Raw genomic sequence first — 23,407 nt, 5'->3', positions numbered from 1 at the left:
GCATGAACATCACCTTGTTCAAACAAAACCAACACAGTGCATAAACTCACAACAAATTACACACCTGCAAATCAGTGTGACTTCTGCTGTTGCCGTATCCGTGATACGCCGATAAGGACAAGTTTTTATTTACACGATGAGTCGGGTGTGTTTTGACCTCCGCCGAACCCCTGAGCCCGACTCACCGAACCCCTAGGGTTCGATCGAACCCAGGTTAAGAACCACTGGTCTAAGGAGTACTTGGTGTAGGGTGCAGGACACCAGCTTCCCCGCTAGAGCTACTCCGGTGCTCTGTTTACCTCTCTCAGCCCACTGTGGTCGGCTGGACACACACCGCGGCCAGCAGCCTCGCCTAGCCCGGCCGAGACGGATGTAAACTCGCTTGTGCCCGCTCCTGTGTGGATTGTTATCACCCCGGTGAGTTAGCGACACCGTGCTGGAGGTGAGTCGAGCCTCTATTCGGCTGTGAAAGCGACTTGTCTGGCCAGCGAGAATAGCTGTTAGCGGCTAGTTATTAGCTGCCGCTGCTATCGGGTCATGGAGGAGCGCCAACATGGCGCCCTCCAAAACAAACCACTCGCTGCCCACATAGACAACCGACTACTGGTCACGTAGCGTAGAAGGTCGACTTTGCTCGTAGAAATCACGCCATTAAAGGCATAACGTAGCATGTATGTCGCTTTGTACGATGGTTAGCTTTTAAAGTCTGCTAGCTAGACATAGCAACGTCACATTTTAGCATAGCTCTTACTATACGAACGCTACTGCGTTTTTGTTTGTCGACAGCCAACCACAATTGACATGTCATTAATGTTTAACCTACAATTTGATGAATTGTGCCAGTTTAAACTCGTCTTGAGAAGCCAAATCGCTTTTTTGTCACGCTTGTACGTTAGTTAGCACGCTAGCTCCAGTCTGTGTGCCAGTGTTGGTGGCCTTTCGTGTCTCTCTCTTACATATCAATTAGCGCACATGACAATTTTAAAGAGCACGGAGCTGCTCGATTCGTCGTTCGAAGTCATTCCACTGCTTGTTGGCTGTCGTCTAGTCAAGTGAGGTGTCATGAGTGAGTGTTGACAGCATGACGACTTACGTCTGCTTCATTAGTCGAGTCTTGTCTGGGTCTGTTGTTGATTGATTGATTGAGACTTTTATTAGTAGGTTGCACAGTGAAAAGTACATATTCCGTACAATTGACCACTAAATGGTAACACCCGAATACGTTTTTCAACTTGTTTAAGTCGGGGTCCACTTAAATTGATTCATGATACAGATATATACTATCAGATATATACTATCATCATAATACAGTCATCACACAAGATAATCATCAGGGTATATACATTGAATTATTTACAATCCGGGATGTGGAGGTGGTGGGGTTATGTTTGGTTGTTATCATCACTTCAGTCATCAACAATTGAGAACAGACAAATGGACATTGAAACAGTGTAGGTCTGACTTAGAGAGAGAGAGAGAGAGAGAGAGAGCGAGCGAGCATAAGAAAAATCTACATTTGGATTATTAACAATCTGATTTGATTATTTACATTTGATTATTAACAATCTGATTTGATTATTGACATTTGATTATTAACAATCCGGGGAGGGTGTTAGTTTAGGGTTGAAGTTGCCTGGAGGTGTACTTTTATTGCGGTTTTGAAGGAGGATAGAGATGCCCTTTCTTTTACACCTGCTGGGAGCGCATTCCACATTGATGTGGCATAGAAAGAGAATGAGTTAAGACCTTTGTTAGATCGGAATCTGGGTTTGACGTGGTTAGTGGAGCTCCCCCTGGTGTTGTGGTTATGGCGGTCATTTACGTTAAGGAAGTAGTTTGACTTGTACTTCGGTATCAGGGAGGTGTAGCGGATTTTATAGACTAGGCTCAGTGCAAGTTGTTTTACTCTGAGCCAGCCCACTTTGAAAAAGTGGGTAGGAGTGAGGTGTGATCTGGGGTGGAGGTCTAGAAGTAATCTAACTAGCTTGTTCTGGGATGTTTGGAGTTTAGATTTGAGGGTTTTGGAGGTGCTAGGGTACCAGGAGGTGCATGCGTAATCGAAAAAGGGTTGAACGAGAGTTCCCGCTAGAATCCTCATGGTGCTTTTGTTGACCAGAGAGGAGATTCTATAGAGAAATCTCGTTCGTTGGTTGACCTTTTTGATTACAAACAACTACTGGTTCACTCCGTCTGTCTGCTGCCTTCTAACAAGCTGCTTAATTAACGATACATGCTGCTTCATTGATTGGGGACCATCATCATGTAGCTACACCCCCATTAGCATCCAAGCCACAGGTGGCCCTTGTCCTCTCCCGATCCTAACGTGCACTGCAGTTGCATCATCATCATTCAACAGCTGTTTCTCATAGTTTGATGACCTCATTAGCTGCAGGTGGGACAGGTGATCAGTTTGTGTATGAGTATTAAGAAAGATGTCTTTGTGTGCTCGGACTCCAGCAGTGCATTGATGAGCATAAAAAACACGGCATCAGAAACAAGACAAGATTTAGTTTTTGAAATAGTTCAGACAATCTGCAGAATAAATAAAGCCGGAGGTGTGGTAACATTTCTTTGGGTTCCTGCTAGGGCTGGGCGATATGGCCTTTTTTTAATATCGCGTTATTTTAAGGCCATATCGCGATACACGATATATATCTCGATATTTTGACTTAGCCTTGAATGAACACTTGATGCATATAATCACAGCAGTATGATGATTCTATGTGTCTACATTAAAACATTCTTCTTCATACTGCATTAAAGGCCTACTGAAACCCACTACTACCGACCACGCAGTCTGATAGTTTATATATCAATGATGAAATCTTAACATTGCAACACATGCCAATACGGCCGGGTTAATTTATAAAGTGCAATTTTAAATTTCCCGCTAAACTTCCGGTTGAAAACGTCTATGTATGATGACGTATGCGCGTGACGTCAATCGTTGAAACGGAAGTATGCGGACGCCATTGAATCCAATACAAAAAGCTCTGTTTTCATCTCAAAATTCCACAGTATTCTGGACATCTGTGTTGGTGAATCTTTTGCAATTTGTTTAATGAACAATGAACAGTGCAAAGAAGAAAGTTGTAGGTGGTATCGGTGTATTAGCGGCTGGCTGCAGCAACACAAACAGGAGGACTTTGAGGTGGATAGCAGACGCGTTATCCGACGCTAGCCGCCGACCGCATCGGTGAAGTCCTTCGTCGCACCGTCGATCGCAGGTGAGCACGGGTGTTGATGAGCAGATAAGGCCTGGCTGGTGTAGGTGGATAGCTAATGTTTTTAGCGTAACTCTGTGAGGTGCCGTTGCTAAGTTAGCTTCAATGGCGTCGTTAGCAACAGCATTGTTAACCTTCGCCAGGCTGGAAAGCATTAACCGTGTATTTACAGGTCCATGGTTTAATAGTATTGTTGATTTTCTGTCTATCCTTCCAGTCAGGGGCTTATTTATTTTGTTTCTATATGCAGTTAAGCCCGATGCTATCACGTTAGCTCCGTGCTAAAGTGTTTCGCCGATGTATTGTCGTGGAGATAAAAGTCACTGTAAATGTCCATTTCGCGTTCTTGACTCTCATTTTCAAGAGGATATAGTATCTGAGGTGGTTTAAAATACAAATCTGTGATCCACAATAGAAAAAGGAGATAGTGTAGAATCCAATGAGCCAGCTTGTACCTAAGTTACGGTCAGAGCGAAAAAAGATACGTCCTGCATTGCACTCTAGTCCTTCACTCTCACGTTCCTCATCCACGAATCTTTCATCCTCGCTCAAATAAATGAGGTAATCGTCGCTATCTCGGTCCGAATCGCTCTCACTAAATTGAAAACAATGGGGAAATGTGAGGAGCCTTTCAACCTTTGACGTCACGCTACTTCCGGTACAGGCAAGGCTTTTTTTATCAGCGACCAAAAGTTGCAAACTTTATCGTCGATGTTCTCTACTAAATCCTTTCAGCAAAAATATGGCACTATCGCGAAATGATCAAGTATGACATATAGAATGGATCTGCTATCCCCGTTTAAATAAAAACATTTCATTTCAGTAGGCCTTTAATATATGCTACTTTAAAACTTTCATGCAGAGAAGGAAATCACAACAAAAAAAATCACTATTTTTTTCATACGGTGTTGATCTAGAAATGTTTGCCTCTGCATTTTGATTGTGTGGGCGTGTGGCACCGAACGGAGATGTTGACATGCGGAGTAAGCACTCTTCATTCGCAGTTGACTTTTCAAATGATGGTACATATTAGCAGTAGTGCTACTTTTTATAGCAACGCTTTTTCCCCACACTTGACAAATTACGGTTGTCTGTTCGACATATTCCCACTTAAAGCCACACCACCGCCAGACGATGGACCCCCCGCTGTTTTTTGGGGGAATTAATTATTCCATCATTTGTTACCAGATTCGCACCTTCTATTACCACTCGCACGGCTACGCTAGCATCACAGCTAACGTTTACCATGCTGCTACCTCTTTGCTGCGCGAGGGCGTATACGTATGTGACGTATGTCGTGACAGTATGTGACGTGTGTAAGAAGGTGCGCTTGTCTGTCTGTGAGAAGGAGACACAGGAAAGAGCGAGGAGAGCCTGTAGTGTAATGCCAGCAGCTAAAAGCAACTGCGTGAGAACGTATACTCGAATATCACGATAGTCATTTTCTATATCGCACAGAGACAAACCCGTGATATATCGCGTATACCCTAGTTCCTGCTCATGTAGGAGTTGTGGGGAATGAATTAGCAGGTAGATACGCAAAACAAGCAACCACTAAAACAGAAGTAAACATGGAGATTAAGCACAGTAAAGAAGAAGTGAAGAACATAATTAAGATAGAACACAATAAAAAGTGGCAGGATAATTGGAATAAGGCAACAAAAGGTAGGGAGTATTACAAAGTCCAGAGGAGAGTAGGTGTAATGAGAGGAGGGGGTAGAAATAGGAAGGAAGAAGACAATATTACTAGAATGAGATCAGGACATACATATATAAATAGTTCATTGAAATTGATAGGGAAACATAATACAGGGCTGTGTGACTATTGCCATCAGATAGAAAGTGTAGGACATGTTTTAATACATTGTAGGAAATACAATAGAGAAAGGGAAATACTGGAAAGTAAGTTAGCGAAAGAGAAGATTAGGTTAGCAGTTGAAAATATTTTAGGTTTGCACTCAGAACACAGGTTATAAAGCATTATACACATGTTTAAAAAAATATATATATATACTGGGCTACATAAAAGAATATAGAGTAGGGATCCACCTCGGTCCACACTCCATTTCAGTAGGTGGCGGTAATGCACACCAGAAGGTTGCTTGCCAACCGCCATTAAACAAAAGAAGAAGAAGAAGAAAGATGTCGAATCCAGGTACCTCTGATAGGGGAGGCAAACTCACTGATTAATACAGCAATTAGGGAATCCTGGCAATAACTGGGATTCTGGGAGGAAAGGCAGACACTTATACAACATCCAACAATATATCAATGGGGAATAATATAGAGGAAAGTGTAGGAGAGAGGAGGTGGTATATACTCGACTTAGGTTAGGACACACTGGACAGAGGGCAACATTATACTTATTAGGCAAAGTGGCAACAGATAAATGTGGGGTGGTTGAAAATGTGCAGCATGTGCTGATGGAGTGTAGGAAGTACAGGTTACAGAGGAAAATTGTCCAGTCTAGGTAGGGGATGGAGTTTAAAAGCAATTTTAGGGAAGTGGGGAAACAATAAAGAATGTAGCAAGGCTCTAATGGGATATTTTAAGATCACTGGTTTAATACTTAAAAAAATAAATTGTTCCATCCATCCATCCATTTTCTACCGCTTGTCCCTTTTGGGGTCGCGGGGGGTGCTGGAGCCTATATCAGCTTTATTCGGGCGGAAGGCGGTGTACACCCTGGACAAGTCGCCACCTCATCACAGGGCCAACACAGATAGACAACATTCACACTCACATTCACACTCTAGATACTTCAAAATATATTCACCATTATAACACCAGAGGTACTTGTACACATCACATTCAACCCAGATCTCACTCCAAAAAAGGTTCTAATTTGTTTGCCTGCTATACCACCAAAATGTCGAACACCCTATCAAAAAGAAAAGGCATTACAGGTTGCGGCTACTTGTAACTGGGAATATACAAAGCCTTTTGCTTATTTTAAATTATATTTTTATTTATTTTCTTGCAGTATATTTGTATTTGAAATGCTACTTTCAACCTAGTACTGTGTGAGTTAAAAAAAATATTTCTTAAACAAACTCAGGCTTTCTTGTAGCAGTATACCAGGATGGAACTGTACCCTTTCCTATGCAAACTTCTCATAACTCCTAAAAAAAAATTTTTTTTTTTTATTTTTATTTTATTAATAGTATTAAAAAAAAAAAATCTTCTTTTCTCTCCCCTTTTGTTATCTGTAGTTTTGTGTAAATACATATTTGATATGGATATATCAACACAGTCTGTAACCCAAGTACTCACCCTGAGGATACACACTCCTTACAGTAGGTGGAGGTATGCACCTATAACGTTGGTTGTGACCCGCCATAAAATGATGAAGAAGAAGAAGGTACCTCTGATTGATTCAGTCACTTATAAAGACCTTATCTGTGTTTGGAGATGAGAGGGTCAAATTATTAGAAGCATCACCGCAAACTGCAACCACAAACAATACAGTTTACAGTCCTTTAAATGCTAAAGTCAACATCATTGGAAGCTCAATAATCATAACAAATAGAGTAAAATGTTAAAGGACAGCTTACTCCCAAACCAAAATATGAATTTTTGAGCAGTTTTTACTGTGTATGTTTCGATTGTAGTCTCTTCCTGCACAGTGTGGTTAATTCAGAATCAGAATCAGAATAGTTTTTATTGCCATTGTTTGACAACAGGTTCACAAACTAGGAATTTTACTTAGTGCAATCGTGCAACATAAAACACATAACACAGAATAGAATAACATAAGCTGTAACTGAGCTATCAGATCTTGTTATTGTTCATGTGCCTGATGGCCAAGGGCAAAAAACTGTTCAGGTGGCGGGAGGTGTGGTCTGGATGGACCGTAGTCTCCTGCCTGAGGGAGAGGGGAGAATAGTTTGTGTCCAGGGTGAGAAGAGTCAGCTGTGATCCGACCCACATAATTTTTCCTAAACCTCATGTTTGGGCTGGCCTTTTATTAATATCTCGATATTTTTAGGCCATGTCACGATACACGATATATATATCTCGATATTTTGCTTTAGCCTTTAATTAACATTTATGCATATAATCAACAGTATGATGATTCTATGTGTCTACATTAAAACAGTCTTGTTCATACTGCATTAATACAGTATATGCTATTTTTTTACTTTCATGCAGAGGGAAATCACAACTAAGTCAATTTACCAAAACTGTATTTATTAAACAGTTATTAAGCTGTGGCACAAACATTCATGTTATTTCGAAACAGAAAGTGCAATATTGTCAGAGACATTTTGAAACAAGACATTAGTGCACTTTTGTGCATGTTGTCACTAGGATGACATATCAAAACAACACTAAATTAAAATACATTTTTTGTACAGAATGCCACTACAATATTTTAAAACAAATAAAGTGCACTTTTGTGCATGAAGTCACACAAGAAATTTCAATAACTGTAAAATAGAAATTAGCTGCATAATAGGAAATCAAATTGTGTATGTCCTTCGCTATGTGGTAGGTTACTGCGGACGTTATCTCCTTCTGTTTTTGACTATTTTTTCATACGGTGTTGATCTGGAAATGGAAGACGCCAGGCTCAATTGGGTCAGTGCTGGTTGCTTCAGCATTTTGTTGGGTGTGGCACCGGCCGGAGATGTTGACATGCAGAGTTTCAAGCACTCCTTATTCTCTAGCAGGTGACTTTTCAAATGATGGTACAAATTAGTAGTGCTGCTACTTTTTATAACAATGTATACTTGACATATTACGGTTGTCTGTTCAACATCTCCCCACTTGAAGCCAAGCCACCGCCAGACGAATAATTAATGCTTGGGAATTAATTATTCCTCCATTTGTTACCAGATTCGCACCTTCCCTCTCTCGTATTACCACTCGCACCGCTCCGCTTGCACCACCTGCCACTGTTAACGTTACCCATCACCTTTGTTTGGGATCAAAGCATCCTCTGTCACATAAAATAACACTCCAAACAGTATTGTGCTTCTTGCAGTTGGCTTCCATTTAAAGTTAAAGTACCACTGATAATTACACACACACACTAGGTGTGGTGAAATTAACCTCTGCATTTAAACCAAACCCTTGTTTCACCCCCTGGGAGGTGAGGGGAGCAGTGAGCAGCCGCAGTGGCCGCGCTTGGGAATCATTTTGGTGATTCAACCCCCAATTCCAACCCTTGATACTGAGTGCCAAGCAGGGAGGTAATGGGTCCCTCTCAGTGGCCTTGTGGTTAGAGTGTCCGCCCTGAGATCGGTAGGTCATGAGTTCAAACCCCGGCCGAGTCATACCAAAGACTATAAAAATGGGATCCATTACCTCCCTGCATGGCACTCAGCATCAAGGTTTGGAATTGGGGTGGTATTGTTTTTATTGATATATAATGTATATATTGTGTTTTTAATGTTGATTTAATAAATAAATAAAAACATGTTTGGTTTTTTTTTGTTGTTTTTTTTATTTCTTGTGCGGCCCAATACCAATTGGTCCGCGGACCGGTACCGGGCTGCAGCCCGGTGGTTGGGGACCACTGTCTTAGGGTCTTCCTAACCTGTCCCGCACATATTTTTTGCTTTAAATTGTATATTGTTCTTATTTCTCTTTCTCTGTGTGTGCAAATAAAACAAAACAAAACACAAAAACATAAATACTAACAGTCGGGAGTTTTACCGCAGTTTATCATTATATTGTTTATAGTTACATTCGTACGTATACATCATATATCAGCAGCCAAGAGGAGCATTTGTAACCTATAATCTGTTGAAAAGGTTTTACTATCGTTTTTATACCAGATAATATATTGCGAGAATCGGTTTGAATCGATTCTTAATCGAATCATCACCCAAAGAATCTGAATCGAATTGAATCGTGAGTTGTAAAATTCCAATAACTATCACATAAGTACACATACAGTCCTTATGTAAGAGATATTAGAAATAATCTGTTCCAGGGTCTAAAGCAATAGTATAAGAATACATGTTAACTAACACGATAACTTTGAGTATGATGAAAACGTTTAAATTAATGGTTTAACTTTGGAAGTATTGTGAAAAACTTCAAATTGATGCTTTGACGCTCACTGAACGGTGCTCATTTTTCTCCTGTGCTCCCTACAGTTAAGATGAATAAGGAAGTAATGTCACGTGTGGCAAAGAAGAGGCTAGCAGACCCTAAGGTGGTCCAGTACGTGTGGGCCGCAATAGAAGTAATCCGCAACCAGAAGCAGATCGCCAACATGGACCGCATCTCCAAGTAGGTGGTGGACCTTCCAAGATTACATGATGGCTGTTGTTGACCTTACTTAAACAGACTTCTCTCTTGTCGCCTAACTGACTTGTTGACGCATGATGCCAAGTGTCCGCAGCGATGACCCCTGATATGACCTGAAGGCTGCACACATTTTCGTCCACGAGCATGCCTTTACTACTGCACTGCTACACACTTATGTTGTGTTTTCTTGTGTTGCAGCAGACATTACAAACAAACATGTTTGGATACTGCTCAAAATTGTTTTTGATGCTATTTATAAGTTGCTTGTGTTTACTAAGACATGGATTTATCCATTATGTTCCTCAGTTGGAGCTCAACCAACAACAGTATAAAAAGCTATTGTTTACTCTGGTGAACTGTTATAAACGTTAAAGGCTGAAAACTGCTGGTCGTCTTAAAAAGGGATGCAGGTTGTGTGTGCTATTATGCTGGCAGTAAAGACAATCTGTGCACGCTGGCGATCTCTTGGCAAGCATTCCTGACCAAATGAATTGCTTAGCACGTTCAAACAACACCTCGGCTGAGAAGAGAGCTCTGGCTGTTGTCATGGCAACGTGAGGCAGCAGCGTGCCACGGATATTCCCGGCGACTCCCCCTCCCACCCTGCCACTACTGTCTTGCTGCTGCTTAATTCCTGCAGACGGCCTTTGTGGCTAAGAGGAGGGAGGAGCGAATGATTGTTTTGGTCAGGTGTAGGTGACCTGCATCAGGAAATGAACCGGGAATTAAGTTAATGGTCCATTTACACAACCTGAGATGAGCAAATTATTTTTCCCTAAATCTGCCTAAAATCTCACCAACACACCGTCATTGATGTACATTTTCCCCTCAGGTACCTGAGCCGCGTGTTCAACATGCACCCCAAGGAGACGGCCAGACAGCTGAGCCTGGCCGTGAAGGACGGCCTGGTGGTGGAGACCCTGACTGTGGGCTGCAAGGGTTCCAAAGCTGGCATCGAACAGGAAGGCTACTGGCTGCCTGGTGACGAAATGGTGAGCCCGCTGACACCCTCGTTAATTTCGGCAGAACCCCAAACCTTAAAATATTTAGTTAAGTGATCAAACACACAGCAGCTGTGTCGTGGATGAGTTGCAGCATCCTTTGGAGGCTGCGTTTGAATGCCAATGCTGTCATAACACACACACAATCCACCTGAAACAGACCACACGGATAAATACGTCAGCAGTGTCAGCCCACCGTTACCGTGTTAGTTCACGTCATTTATGAAATATTGACTGTTGACGTGACATTGGTGTCCAGCCGAACTGGCGTCACTTCAACAGCTGGAGTTTTAAACACTGCTCTCTGAATCACCACAGGAGTCTCAAGCGGAGGGAAGCAAGGTACGTGTTCCATCGTTACTGTTCTGTAACCCTGTCCCCTCTTAACTAACATCCCTGTGGGAGAAGTCAGCGCCTCTACATGCAGCGCAGTCATGGATTTGACGGGATGTCCTCATGCTGGTTACATTCTTAACCATCATCTGCATACAATAAAACGGGAGCACTTGTTTGTTACCCAACGGGGCATAGATTAGAAGAAAAGACCAGTGTACCCTGGCTAGATATATTTTATTGGTTGTCACTAAAAGTAAAACACCAGCGCTTAAATAGACATTGAACTCCCTAAATGGTTAAGAAATGTCATACCTATTTAAATTGTTAACTTTAGCTTTCAAGCTTGACTTCCTTTTAGCCATAATATGCTGACATTAGCACAACTCATGACAACCTATTCGGATGAGATATGACAGAAGTCCATCACTGCGCTGCACTTTTTCCTTTTGAAGTAATCGGGATCCTAATCAAATATACCCTCGCTACTCATGCAAAGACGTGCCTCTGCTACAAGAACAGAGTGGAGATTTTTTTTTATTTAAATTGCAAGTTGAAACTTAATCATGTCTGGCTTAAGTGTGTCCTAATCCAATTTTCCACTAAGCGGTCCAGTTCAGTTGGAAATGTTGACATGTCTCAGCTAGGGTTGTCCAAAGTGCAGCCCAATTGCCATTTGCTGTCAGCAACTTGTTTATTTTTAATTAATAATATACTTTGTCAGGATGTTTTTTTATTTTGTTAAATATATAATTCTTCAATATATCTACACGGCTTCGGGTTAAGCCTGTTTACAAAATTTAAAAAATGGCACTTTGACAGCAGTTTTGGGCAAACATTTTTCGTCTTGTTTTTCTGAAAGTGACCATTTTCTGTCCACCAATCAACACACTGCACTATGTCTAATTTAGGTATGTCAAATCAAACAACGATCAGTATTTACATGTATTGCATTCCAAAGTAAAGTGTACTGCTTGGTGGAAACGAGGCTTTAAAGAGACATGTAGTTGCTTAGACACATCTATGCTTGGGTAGCATCTTTTAGTCCTTCAGAAGTCCTCGCTCCTACTGTGTTCTTCACTTCTGTCTTGCATGCTTGTTTCCTCTCTTCTTCCTGTCGTGTTACTAAAAGTGGGGAGGTGGAAGGGACAAGGTGCTTGTGTGCCTTTCTTTCTATTTTTCTACCCGCTGCTGTTTGTCACCCAGTAGGTAGTCAACATGTGAAAGTTTGCCCCCCCCCCCACCTCTAAAGTGGATTCAATCCGGCTGGGAAGCGCCATGTTCTAATGCCGACCTCGGGAGTAATTACTCATAAAACAGACATTAGTGTTTCCACCTCGCTGGTCACAGCATTTAAATTACATTGAAGAAAGTGTCTGCCTCCAGATAGACTGGATTGAATCCAACTTTTGTAAAAAGTCCTTCATCTTTGAATTCATACCTGTTTATTAAAGTTTTGTGTGCGTGTGCACGTGTTCTTGCGAGCGTGTGTGCACGTGCAGTCCAAACAAACAAACCTCAAGTCAAAATGACCCTTGCATGAACAGTTGTGTTGATGCTCTTTGACAATAGTAAATGAGCAAACTACTTCCTGCTCTTCTTTTCATTGGGTCTTCACTCAAACATTGCCCGTATGAACGGGTAGCAGGTCTATTTCCTCGCTCTGGAGTAGAAGTGGGCCAGTGTCGTAAATCAACTTTTATGATGCGTCAAGGCCATTACTGAAGAGAGCAGGTTTTGTGTGTCACATTCAAAGGCTCTCTTGTCTCCTCGCTAAATTCTCTATCACAAGATTACTGCATCAAGAGGATGCCACGCTTTTCAGCTCACTTATCCGAGACAGGGAGAGAAAGCAGTATGCGAGCAAATGTTTATGACATGCCAGTGATATATGATGAAGATATATACATGTGAGGATTCTGAGGAACCAGGAGCTCATATCTGGAGTTGCTGTGTCGCTATGCAGCCAATAAGGCCGCTTGGCTCGCTGCGTGTCCCAGCTTGATGCTACAAAGCGGAGCTCCCAAATACCTCCAACATCCAAGTCTGCTTTGTTGGCAATGTGTTTTTTTTCTGTTTTCTTCTTTGGCTTTTGATCACTACTAACTCCAAAAATCTCCAGGACGACGATGTCAGTCCACACTAGTATTGACTTAGTACCATGGAACACCAGGAGCATGTCTCAAGATCTTCTCAGTCTTCTATGTTGGGTTTTTCAGATTATTTTGTAGTACTGCCATTTACAATGTTATGTAAAGTAGTGGCTGGGTGGGTGGCCTCTTCTTTAAGTACAGTTTAAACAAACAACAAACCTTATCTCTGAAGAAGCTTTGTGTGACTTTTCCTGAGCTGTATGCAATAATCATCTCCACGCTGCCTCCTCAGTCCAGATTGTGAGTGGGAGTACTTGGACCTACGACAGCTCGTTAAGATCTCATTTTTTTCTTGCAGCTCGGCCTTCAATGTGTCACCAGAACTTTTGTGAAATATTGCTTCATTAAATAAAGCTGACATAATTATATAAAATGAAACTACAATATGTTATAATAATAGTCAAGGTTTATATTTCCTATCTGTAACTGATTTATCTTGTTTTTTTCTTCTCTTCCTCCCTTGCTGTGTTTGTCAGGTTGGGGAGGGGGATCAAGCCAACATCTCCTCTGCTGTGTGTCCTCCACAGGAGTGGGAGCCTGAGAGCCATGACTGGTACTGCTTTCAGTGTCACCTGCCGGGCGACGTGCTGCCCTGCGACGACTGCTTTCGTGTCTTCCACCTCAAGTGTCTGCCAGAGGAGGGCAGGCCCCACGACGCCGGGTCCCACTGGCAGTGTGTGGTCTGCAGGGTGAGTTTTATTTAACATGGCTGACTTGCGTCCAGCTCTGATCTTAAACTTTGTAATGCGTCCACAGGGAAGTAAAAAGAAGAACCTGAACAAGCAGGAGATGTGCAAATATCTGCGCTTCATCGTCCAGCGGATGAAGGAGAGGGTGAGAAGGAACACATTGTCTTTGACTTTTCTATTTCATATGTGTGAAGCCACAGTGTTTCCCATACAGTCATTTATTTGTTCCGGTCCGTCATGGATAAATTTGAACCATAAACTAATTTGGCGCTGTTGCCATCGCTTACTGTGTGTAAATGTAGCTTGTATGTACCATATTTTTCGGACTGTAAGTCGCAGTTTTTTTCATAGTTTGGCCGGGGGTGCGACTTATACTCAGGAGCGACTTATGTGTGAAATTATTAACACATTACCGTAAAATCCATCCATTTTCTACCGCTTATTCCCTTCGGGGTAGCGGGACCGTAAAATATCAAATAATATTATTTAGCTCATTCACGTAAGAGACTAGACATACAAGATTTCATCGGATTTAGCGATTAGGAGTGACAGATTGTTTGGTAAGAGTATAGCATGTTCTATATGTTCTAGTTATTTGAATGACTCTTGCCATTATATGTTACGTTAACATACCAGGCACGTTCTCAGTTGGTTATTTATGCGTCATATAATGTACACTTATTCAGCCTGTTCACTATTCTTTATTTATTTTAAATTGCCTTTCAAATGTATATTCTTGGTGTTGGGTTTTATCAAATACATTTCCCCAAAAAATGCGACCTATACTCCAGTGTGACTTATATATGTTTTTTTCCTTCTTTATTATGCATTTTCGGCCGGTGCGACTTATACCCCGGAGCGACTTATACTCGGAAAAATACGGTAGATGGCATCATGACTCTGGCCTGTCTGACTGAGAATGTTGCCAACTTGGCGAGTATACAGACCCTTTTTAAAGGTCATAAGAAAAAAACCCAAAAAGACAAACAATTTGAATTCCTAAACATATTTGTTTTCCTTTTCATGTTTTGTTGCTCACTTTTTGTCTCCCACAGAGTCTATAAAAATGACATGTACCTGTGGCATGACCAGTTTTGCAAATAATTTTCTCCGAACCCAATCATGTGGGAAACATTGGGCGGCAAAGCCTTTTATTAGATTGTTTATCAGTAATCGTTCCCTATTATCTGCGCTTGCCTCCATCTACAGTCAGCCGTTTAGCTTATCATGTCTAATGTAAGCCATGCGCTATTTTTCAACTACCTTGAGCGCTTACTTGAAGGTTCTCCTCTTCCTTACAGGCTGTGGACTTGAACAAGAAAGGCAAGGACACCAAACATCCCATGTACAGACGACTCATCCACACGGCGCTGGACGTCTCCAACATACAGGAGGTAGCTCACAAAGCGTGTCGAGCCGAGGCCATGTTTGCATTGCTTTGAGATCTAATGTTTTCTTTTTTGGCTTACAGAATCTGTCCGAGGGCAAGTACAAGAACTTTGAGGAGTTCAAGGCCGACGCCCAGTTGATTGTTCACAACACGGCCATCTTGTACGGAGGTTCGTTCTTCTAAGTCTACCACGGCGTCAGCTTCATGTTGGTCAGTGAAATGTCTTTTGACTGTAATGATCTACTATTTGATGTTTGTGTGTAGTTCACAGCGACCAGGCTGAGATCGCACGGCTGCTCTTTAGTGACACCTGTCATGAGGTACTCTTCTCATCTACATGTTGATGAGAACTTAAAAGATCACTCTCATTTAGTTCCATATTCTTTTTCTTCTTGCAGCTGAACGAGCTGTTGCTGTGTAAGAACTGTTTCTACCTGTCCAACGCTCGCCCCGACAACTGGTTCTGTTACCCCTGTGTAAGTAAAAATTGCAATCATATCCTAAAAATACTAAAACTATAATTAAAATTTAAGTGCCCACCGAGTAGGTATGGACGATAATCAAATTTAGATTTTGGCTTTTGACAATCATAAAGACATTATAATAGAAAAAAGCAAATAGACAGCATGACATTCATCCTGAGCTTATAATGGTCAAAGCAATGAGTGGAGGAAAAAAACATCCACCAGAAGTTTGTGATCCAACAATTGACACAACGGCAGTATCCCAAATCATTCATCTCTATTAAGCGTGTCTTAAAGGTGCCGTTTGCATTTTTACCGTCCCAAATAAAATGATTGGTGTTTACTGCAGTCACTCCCCCCGTCTTGTCCAAGGAGCACTCGCACACATACAAAAACAGTCCAAGAGAAGCAACAATCAATTTGTAGTCAGGTTGTTGTTATGATAGAATTAACATTCAATTACAGCTAATGCAAACCATCCAAATCGGTAATATTAGCTAACAACATTCAAAGCTAATGCGCATTTACGTGTTACGTATGTACGTCATTACGTCCTGGAAGACATAAGAGGGCGTAACATAACACTTAAAATACATTGGAAACAGCCCCTTTAAGTCGAGACTCAAAAAGAAAAGTGGGAACCACAAAAAATGTGCGCTATCTGAACTAAGGCCAAGAAATAGCTTGTATTCCGTCACGTGACTTCTTCCCGGAAGTGAAAACCAGTGGTGGTCAACCAAGCCAAGATGGCTGTTGTTTAGCAAGCAGCGCGCAAACTATCCGAGTACGGTACAAAAGAGGCTTAAATCTTCCTGTAAAAAGCAGATACGAGCAAAAAATCTAACTATGCAATGGAATAGATCCCTATACTTTCTTAAAAAAGATTTGTCAATTGACACAAAGGATTATACGTTGGTCGCAAGATGGAAACTTGGAAAGGCATGGATGTCTACAACTTCTTTGTGTGTGGCTGGGTCAAGGAAATTGGTATCAAGACTCTCCTGGATAGATATACATAGTTTTTGCTCTGGTAAGGTTGTATTTCATGATTTAACTTCACGTCTACTGCCATGTTTGTTGCTGTTGCACGCAATGTTTACGAGTAGCGTGTTTTTCCCCGTCTTTACCAAAATATAACTATAGATGTCAACATTGTGTATGTGCTGAAAGCTTCATTTAAGATTGCTGCATTTGGTAAAAACTTAACTCTTAAGTTTTGCTCACATTTGATTTCTTTTATTTAGACTTTTGTGGTTGTAGTTTACTAAAAGTTTTGCACTCTTCCGGCCTTTTTGATAAACTCACGAGGAACTCTGAAGAAACGTGTATCCTTTTTCGCGATTTGAACGATTCGTACAGCCGAAAATAACGCAAGCATACGGCATTTTTTTCTGAGAAAGGCTGAATGGCGCCTAATACCCATTGAGAACAGAGCTATATTGACCACCACAAATATTTAATTAACCGGGGCGTGAGCAGGGCGTGACATCAGTAAAATCTAAGCAAGTAGCGCCACTCAGTAACGCATAATCTGGGCAACAGCTATGCTGTTAAGGGGGCAGTTTGTCTGTTACAAGCTGTAAAAGCACAGTGAATGCACCAGTCTTGCATGCAGGGGCTGCAAACTATTAAATATTATCAATAATATTAATTAATACTATATATTATTAAATATGTAAGTTTGAGTTCTGTTTGTACAAATTCAGAATGTCTAATGATTAAAATATATAATCGGGATTATTCACGTTTTGTCCGTAGTTAACTCGTAATTAATCGCAGATAGACAGAAGTAGGGCTGCACAATTAATACTAGGGATGTCCGATAATGGCTTTTTGCCGATATCCGGTATTCTGATATTATCCAACTCTTTAATTACCGATACCGATATCAACCGATACCGATATATACAGTTGTGGAATTAACACATTATTATGCCTAATTTTGACAACCAGGTATGGTTAAAAAATAATAAAATAAAATAAGATAAATAAATTTAAAAAAAATTATTGAATAAAAAAGAAAGTAAAACAACAAAAACAGTTACATAGAAAATAGTAATTAATGAAAATGAGTAAAATTAACTGTTAAAGGTTAGTACTATTAGTGGACCAGCAGCACGCACAATCATGTGTGCTTACGGACTGTATCCCTTGCAGACTGTATTGATATATAATGTAGGAACCAGAATATTAATAACGAAGAAACAACCCTTTTGTGTGAATGAGTGTAAATGGGGGAGGGAGGTTTTTTGGGTTGGTGCACTAATTGTAAGTGTATCTTGTGTTTTTTATGTTGATTTAATTTTTTTAAAAAACGATACCGATAATAAAAATAAAAAAAACGATACCGATAATTTCCGATATTACATTTTAAAGCATTTATCGGCCGATATTATCGGACATCTCTAATTAATAAAATTTTAATCCTGAGCACAAATTTGGCTGCCACGATGAGGATGATGATCAGCGGCGATATTAAATAAAATAATTTTGAAACAGGCAATCAAACAGATTGATTGGTTGGTTTTGGTCTTGTCTTCAAGGCTGAGAACAGTGTGCCAAGGTTAACAAAGTAAGTTGAAGAACAAAGGGCTGTACACCACAAACCAAAAACTTAAAAAAACAGAAAAGTACAGGCAAAGGACGGACTAAAACATATAAAGCAGAGGTAAATTATAACAGATGGAAAACATCTTAAGAATAATCAGTCAGATAAAAGGCGGTTCAAAAATTTAAAAACGTTCAAAATCTCATTCTGGGTTAAAAGCCACTGAGTAAAAATGGGTTTTAAGAAGGGTCTTAACAGTAGCCAAAGAAGGGGCCTGTCTCACATGGAGAGGGAGATCGTTCCAGAGTTTGGGACCCGCAACAGAGAAGGCCTTGTGCCCTCTGAGCTCGCGCTCTGATTTTGGTACCTCCAGGAGCAGCTGATCAGCTGACCTGAGGAACCGGGTGGGGGTATAGAGGTGGAGCAGCTCAGAGAGGTAAGGTGGGGAAAGACCATGTATGGATTTAAAAACAAATACAATTATTTTCAAATGGACTCCAAACGACACAGGCAGCCAGTGAAGTGAGGCTAAAACAGGAGTAATGTGCTCTCTTTTGCTTGTGTTTGTTAACAGTCGGGCAGATGCATTTTGTACCAGCTGCAGACGTGAGAGGGAGGACTGGCTAATTCCAAAATACAAAGAGTTACAGTAATCCAGTCGAGATGTGATAAAGACATGGATTACTGTCTCAAACTGCTGCCTGGAGAGAAGGTGTTTAACCTTGGCCAGCTGACGTAAATGAAAAAAGCTGGCTTTCACCACTCTGCCAATCTGACGGTCCAATTTAAAATCACTATCAATACGAAAGCCCAGGTTGGTGACCATGGGCTTAACATGCATAGTCAAGGGGCCTAAGTCAACAGGGGGGGCTCACAAATTCCACAACAACCCTGTAATGGTAGTGGTGCACACTTATTTCATTATTTTAGTAGTCTCCCTTTTTTTCGTTTTTTTATGTTTAATTTTAATCTTATATTTTTTAATTATTGCTATTAGTCCTGTTGTAATACAGTTGACTTTTGCTGATTGATTTATTCCCATTTTTTGGTGTAGTGTTTTACAAGCCTTAACTTTAACCAGCATATTAATGTATCCTGCTGTATATGTGTTGTTAAACATTTTAAATCCTTAATAAATAACATTTAAAAACTTTGACATCACTAATACAAATACTAATTATGTGCATGCTTTATACAGAGTCCAAGTCATGACCTAGTCTGGGCCAAGATGAAAGGTTTTGGCTACTGGCCTGCCAAAGTCCTGCAGAGAGAAGACAACCAGGTGGACGTACGCTTCTTTGGTCACCAGCATCAAAGGTTTGCACGCCTTCACTTGTTTTCACTCACGACCACGGGTGTCCTGATCTGATACTAAGATCTGATGAAATCGAAAATGTTCAATATAAGCGCTTTGATTCAAGCAGTTCTCTACGTTTACTTCTTTAACGATGGACAACCAGTTAACATCTAAATGTCCTCCAATAAGCACACATGGTTGGTTTTTTCTTGTATTTTTTAGTGAAGCCTTTTACAAAAATTAAACATGTTAGGCTGTAGGTTACTAGAAGCTCACAAGTCAGACATACTTAATACATAAGTGTCCTTAATTGAATACAATTTGAGTCTTAAACAACACTTCTGTCAATATAAACTAATATAAAATAATTGTTGTATGTTACTTACACATACAAAGGCAGAAGCATATTAGAAAACGTATCTAGTAACAAACGTGTCTGCATCAGTCAACGCCGTGCATTATGTTCCTAACTTAATGAATTATTGTGGCCACTAAGTGTTGCCAAAAACAATTACCACCTCTATTTAAAGGCAGCTTAAAACCCTTCCAGGCGGTTCATAATAAATAGGTTAGTGTTGGTCATACCTACCTTTTGTTCTTTGACTAATTTCCCCTGATCAAGCCTTTTCTAACATTCCAAGTTACAAAATAATAAAAGTATGTATGATACGTGCTGATATTATATTCGGAACAATATCGGTATCGGCCAATAGTCAAGACTCTAATATTGTATCGTATCAGAAATGGAAAAAGTTGAATGGGGACACGCCTACTCAACACACACCACTGACTTTAAAAGATAGTATTTAGATTATTCTAATCAAAGCATCCTGTAGTGAAAGTGTTGTCGTCGTGGTGGTCTTCAGGGCGTGGATCCCTGCAGACAACATCCAGGACATCAAGGTGAGCGTGCAGCAGCTGCAGGTGAAGCGTAGCAGTGGGTGGAAGAAGGCCTGCGACGAGCTGGAGGTCTACCAGCGCTTCCTGAAGGAGGGTCGCTTCTGGAAAACCAAAATTGAGGATGCCGGCCAACCAAGCCAACGAAAGGCGTCGCAGAACGAGAGCGACGGCGGTGGGAGGACGGAGCAGCCGGAGCGAAACGACGAGGCCGAGTCCAGCATCTCGTCCACCAGCAACGAGCAGGTCCGACAGGTCAGTGGAACACTTCAGATATTTATTGGGTAAAGTACCCAGCATGTCTTGCGGGAATTTTGTAAATATCAGTTAAAATGTTTGTTGCCACCCACACAGAAAGGTGGTTCATTGTTGTTGTTGCACCTTTCTTAACCTTCCTGCAAGCTGAAGATTGACTATACACACTTACCCTTAGGACCCAACTGTGACCCACTCATATAAGTGTCTTAAGTCAGCATTACATTTTTTTTTTACTCTCAGCTAGGGCTGCAACAACTAATCGATTAAATCGATTAAAATCGATTATAAAAATAGTTGCCGATTAATTTAGTCATCGATTCGTTGGATCTATGCTATGCGCAGAGGCTTTAAAAAAAAAATATATATATATATATATATATTTTTTTTTTTTTAAATAAATCTTTTTTTATAAACTGCAACATTTACAAACAGCTGAGAAACAATAATCAAAATAAGTATGGTGCCAGTATGCTGGGTTTTTTTCAATAAAATACTGGAAAGGATAGAAATGTAGTTTGTCTCTTTTATCCAATTATTAATCGATTAATAATCTACAGATTATACGATTATCAAATTAATCGTTAGTGACGGCGTGGCGAAGTTGGGAGAGGGGCCTTGCCAGCAATCTGAGGGTTACTGGTTCAATCCCCACCTTCTACCATCCTAGTCACGTCCGTTGTGTCCTTGGGCAAGACACTTCACCCTTGCTCCTGATGGGTCCTGGTTAGCGCTATACAAGTACAACCATTTACATTTATTTGCAGCCCTACTCAGCGCTTGAAATCTTTTAACAACTTCTGTTTTGAAGTTATTATTTTTTGTGTTTTTGTTTTATGTTTTTATTGTTTTATATATACCCTAACTGCACAAGATCTTTTATCTTGCTTTTCAGTGGCTTATGGCAGTTGAACTTATTTACGCTCCTTAAAGCGCAAAAATAATTATGTATCATTGTCTAACACCACCTGGTGGATAAGGTGTGCAATTACATAAAAAAAAAGATTGCTTTCCATTCAGCAAGAATTTAATTAATTCAGTTTCAATGGGAAAAGCATGGTAATACACCAGGATCCAGGTCATTTATAGTAGTAATCAATTGGGGCTGAAACAAGTCTTTAATGTAAGTGTGTATACCATATTTTATCTCCTATTCTAACAATATTGCAATTTTAAAGCCAAACATTTTTTTTTAAACTATGGATACATTTCAGGCCTCTTACCTTCAAACTGAACCATCAGTCACATAAGGAACACTTGAAATTACAATTTTGGGCCACAGTGTCACACAAAGATTAAAGGAGAACTGCACTTTTTGGAATTTTGCCTATCTTTCAAAATCCCTATGTAAGACAAGAACACACATGTCTTTGTATCTTTTATACATTCTAACTTGTAATATACGGCAAGTATGAGGTGGTGAACAATGACGCTAATGGGAGTCATTTATTGCTCCAAGAAAGACATCTAAAAATATCCAAAAACTGCCAACAACACTCCTTTTACATGTCGTGACCTGAATATTAACAAAGTATTAGCGGTATTGTTATTAAAAGAGCTAACGCGGAGGAAATGCACTTAGTGTCGCATTGATCACACAGAGGTAACTAGCTTATGATGCTATATTGACATAGTGAGCCGATGAGCTGCTGCATCACCTCTGAGCAGGTAAGGTTGTGGCCATATATCCTACTCAGTGGCCTAGTGGTTAGAGTGTCCGCCCTGAGATCGGTATGTTGTGAGTTCAAACCCCGGCCGAGTTATACCAAAGACCATAAAAATGGGACCCATTACCTCCCTGCTTGGCACTCAGCATCAAGGGTTGGAATTGGGGGTTAAATCACCAACAATGATTCCCGGGGGCGGCACCGGGGGGGCGAAACGAGTCGAGTGTATCCTGACTCGAAGAATGAATACTCTTGCAGTTTGTCACACGATAGGCGAATTACTACACACGTAAAATGAGAGATGACTGCCCACTGCTCCCCTCACTTCCCAGGGGGTGATCAAGGGGATGGGTCAAATGCAGAGGACACATTTCACCACACCTAGTGTGTGTGTGTGACAATAATTGGTACTTTAACTTAATATTTCGAGAAGTTTAACTTAGACCCAGAAATGGTGAGAAAGACACAAAAATCCTTTGTGCCCACCTTTTTTTTTTAACCTATGTGAGGTTTATGATTCATTCTTCATCTAAACGAGAAGCTATGAACATCCCATCAGTCGGCATCTCAGTGAGAGTAGACATTGTAATTATTTGATTATGTTCATAATTTGTATTTCTTGTTTAGTGTAACCTATACATGCTACAAATCAATGCAATATATATATGGGGTGTTATGGGCTAGGAACAGAGACTAGGGTTTCGACTCAGAGAGAGAAGGCAGAGCTTAAATTGCAGTTTGGTTGACACCATGTATTAAAGAATTTGTGATGGACAGCAGATATATACACAACAATGAGTTGAATGGCCATTCAACATTAAAGCAATTTGGAAAACAACAGTTACTATATACAATTCTAAGTCCATTAATTAAGTGTCTCTGGATCTTGTAAAAAATCTCAGTTCAGACTTAATAAAGTTCTTGAAAAAAAGGGTGGCAGCACAGTCTATGTGCTGCAGGTTAAGATGAAAAACTGTAAAGGGTCGGCTCGAGAGCCTCTTACCCGCCCAGACAGAACAGGTGGTGGGGTTCCTGGCTAGAATCCTCCAAGAACGATCCTTGGACTAGATGTTTCTTTTCCTTAGCTCGCCATCAAAAAGAGAAGCCTGGCCTGTGTAAGAGCCAGGACCATTCTTATAAATCCTTGTGTACACAAAATATCTTCTTTAAATAACACTAATTGTATTATAATGTATCCATAATATGTTCTAGTTCTTTCCTCAATATT

The 23,407-nt window shown here is 40.6% G+C and overlaps 1 protein-coding gene across 5 annotated transcripts in view; it reads left to right on the top strand.

Moving 5' to 3' along the window:
- The first annotated feature begins 262 nt into the window (after window positions 1-262).
- The window catches only part of zmynd11 (zinc finger, MYND-type containing 11), a 30,717-nt gene continuing 7,572 nt past the window's right edge, over window positions 263-23,407 (top strand). The window contains exons 1-12 of one of the 5 annotated variants that reach the window (XM_062023089.1): window positions 263-417; window positions 9,332-9,467; window positions 10,318-10,477; window positions 10,805-10,828; window positions 13,449-13,661; window positions 13,729-13,806; window positions 14,963-15,055; window positions 15,133-15,220; window positions 15,316-15,371; window positions 15,450-15,527; window positions 19,262-19,380; window positions 20,227-20,512. In XM_062023089.1, the coding sequence (XP_061879073.1) occupies window positions 9,337-9,467; window positions 10,318-10,477; window positions 10,805-10,828; window positions 13,449-13,661; window positions 13,729-13,806; window positions 14,963-15,055; window positions 15,133-15,220; window positions 15,316-15,371; window positions 15,450-15,527; window positions 19,262-19,380; window positions 20,227-20,512 (1,326 nt within the window). In that variant the 5' untranslated portion in view covers window positions 263-417; window positions 9,332-9,336. Of the gene's footprint in view, window positions 443-9,331; window positions 9,468-10,317; window positions 10,478-10,804; window positions 10,829-13,448; window positions 13,662-13,728; window positions 13,807-14,962; window positions 15,056-15,132; window positions 15,221-15,315; window positions 15,372-15,449; window positions 15,528-19,261; window positions 19,381-20,226; window positions 20,513-23,407 lie in introns of all 5 variants that reach the window. The other 4 variants (XM_062023092.1, XM_062023088.1, XM_062023093.1 and 1 more) reach the window with 4 other exon arrangements.

Source organism: Entelurus aequoreus, linkage group LG16 (assembly GCF_033978785.1).
Source record: "Entelurus aequoreus isolate RoL-2023_Sb linkage group LG16, RoL_Eaeq_v1.1, whole genome shotgun sequence".
NCBI classification, from domain to species: Eukaryota; Metazoa; Chordata; class Actinopteri; order Syngnathiformes; family Syngnathidae; genus Entelurus; species Entelurus aequoreus.
This window is presented reverse-complemented; position numbering and strand designations above follow the sequence as displayed.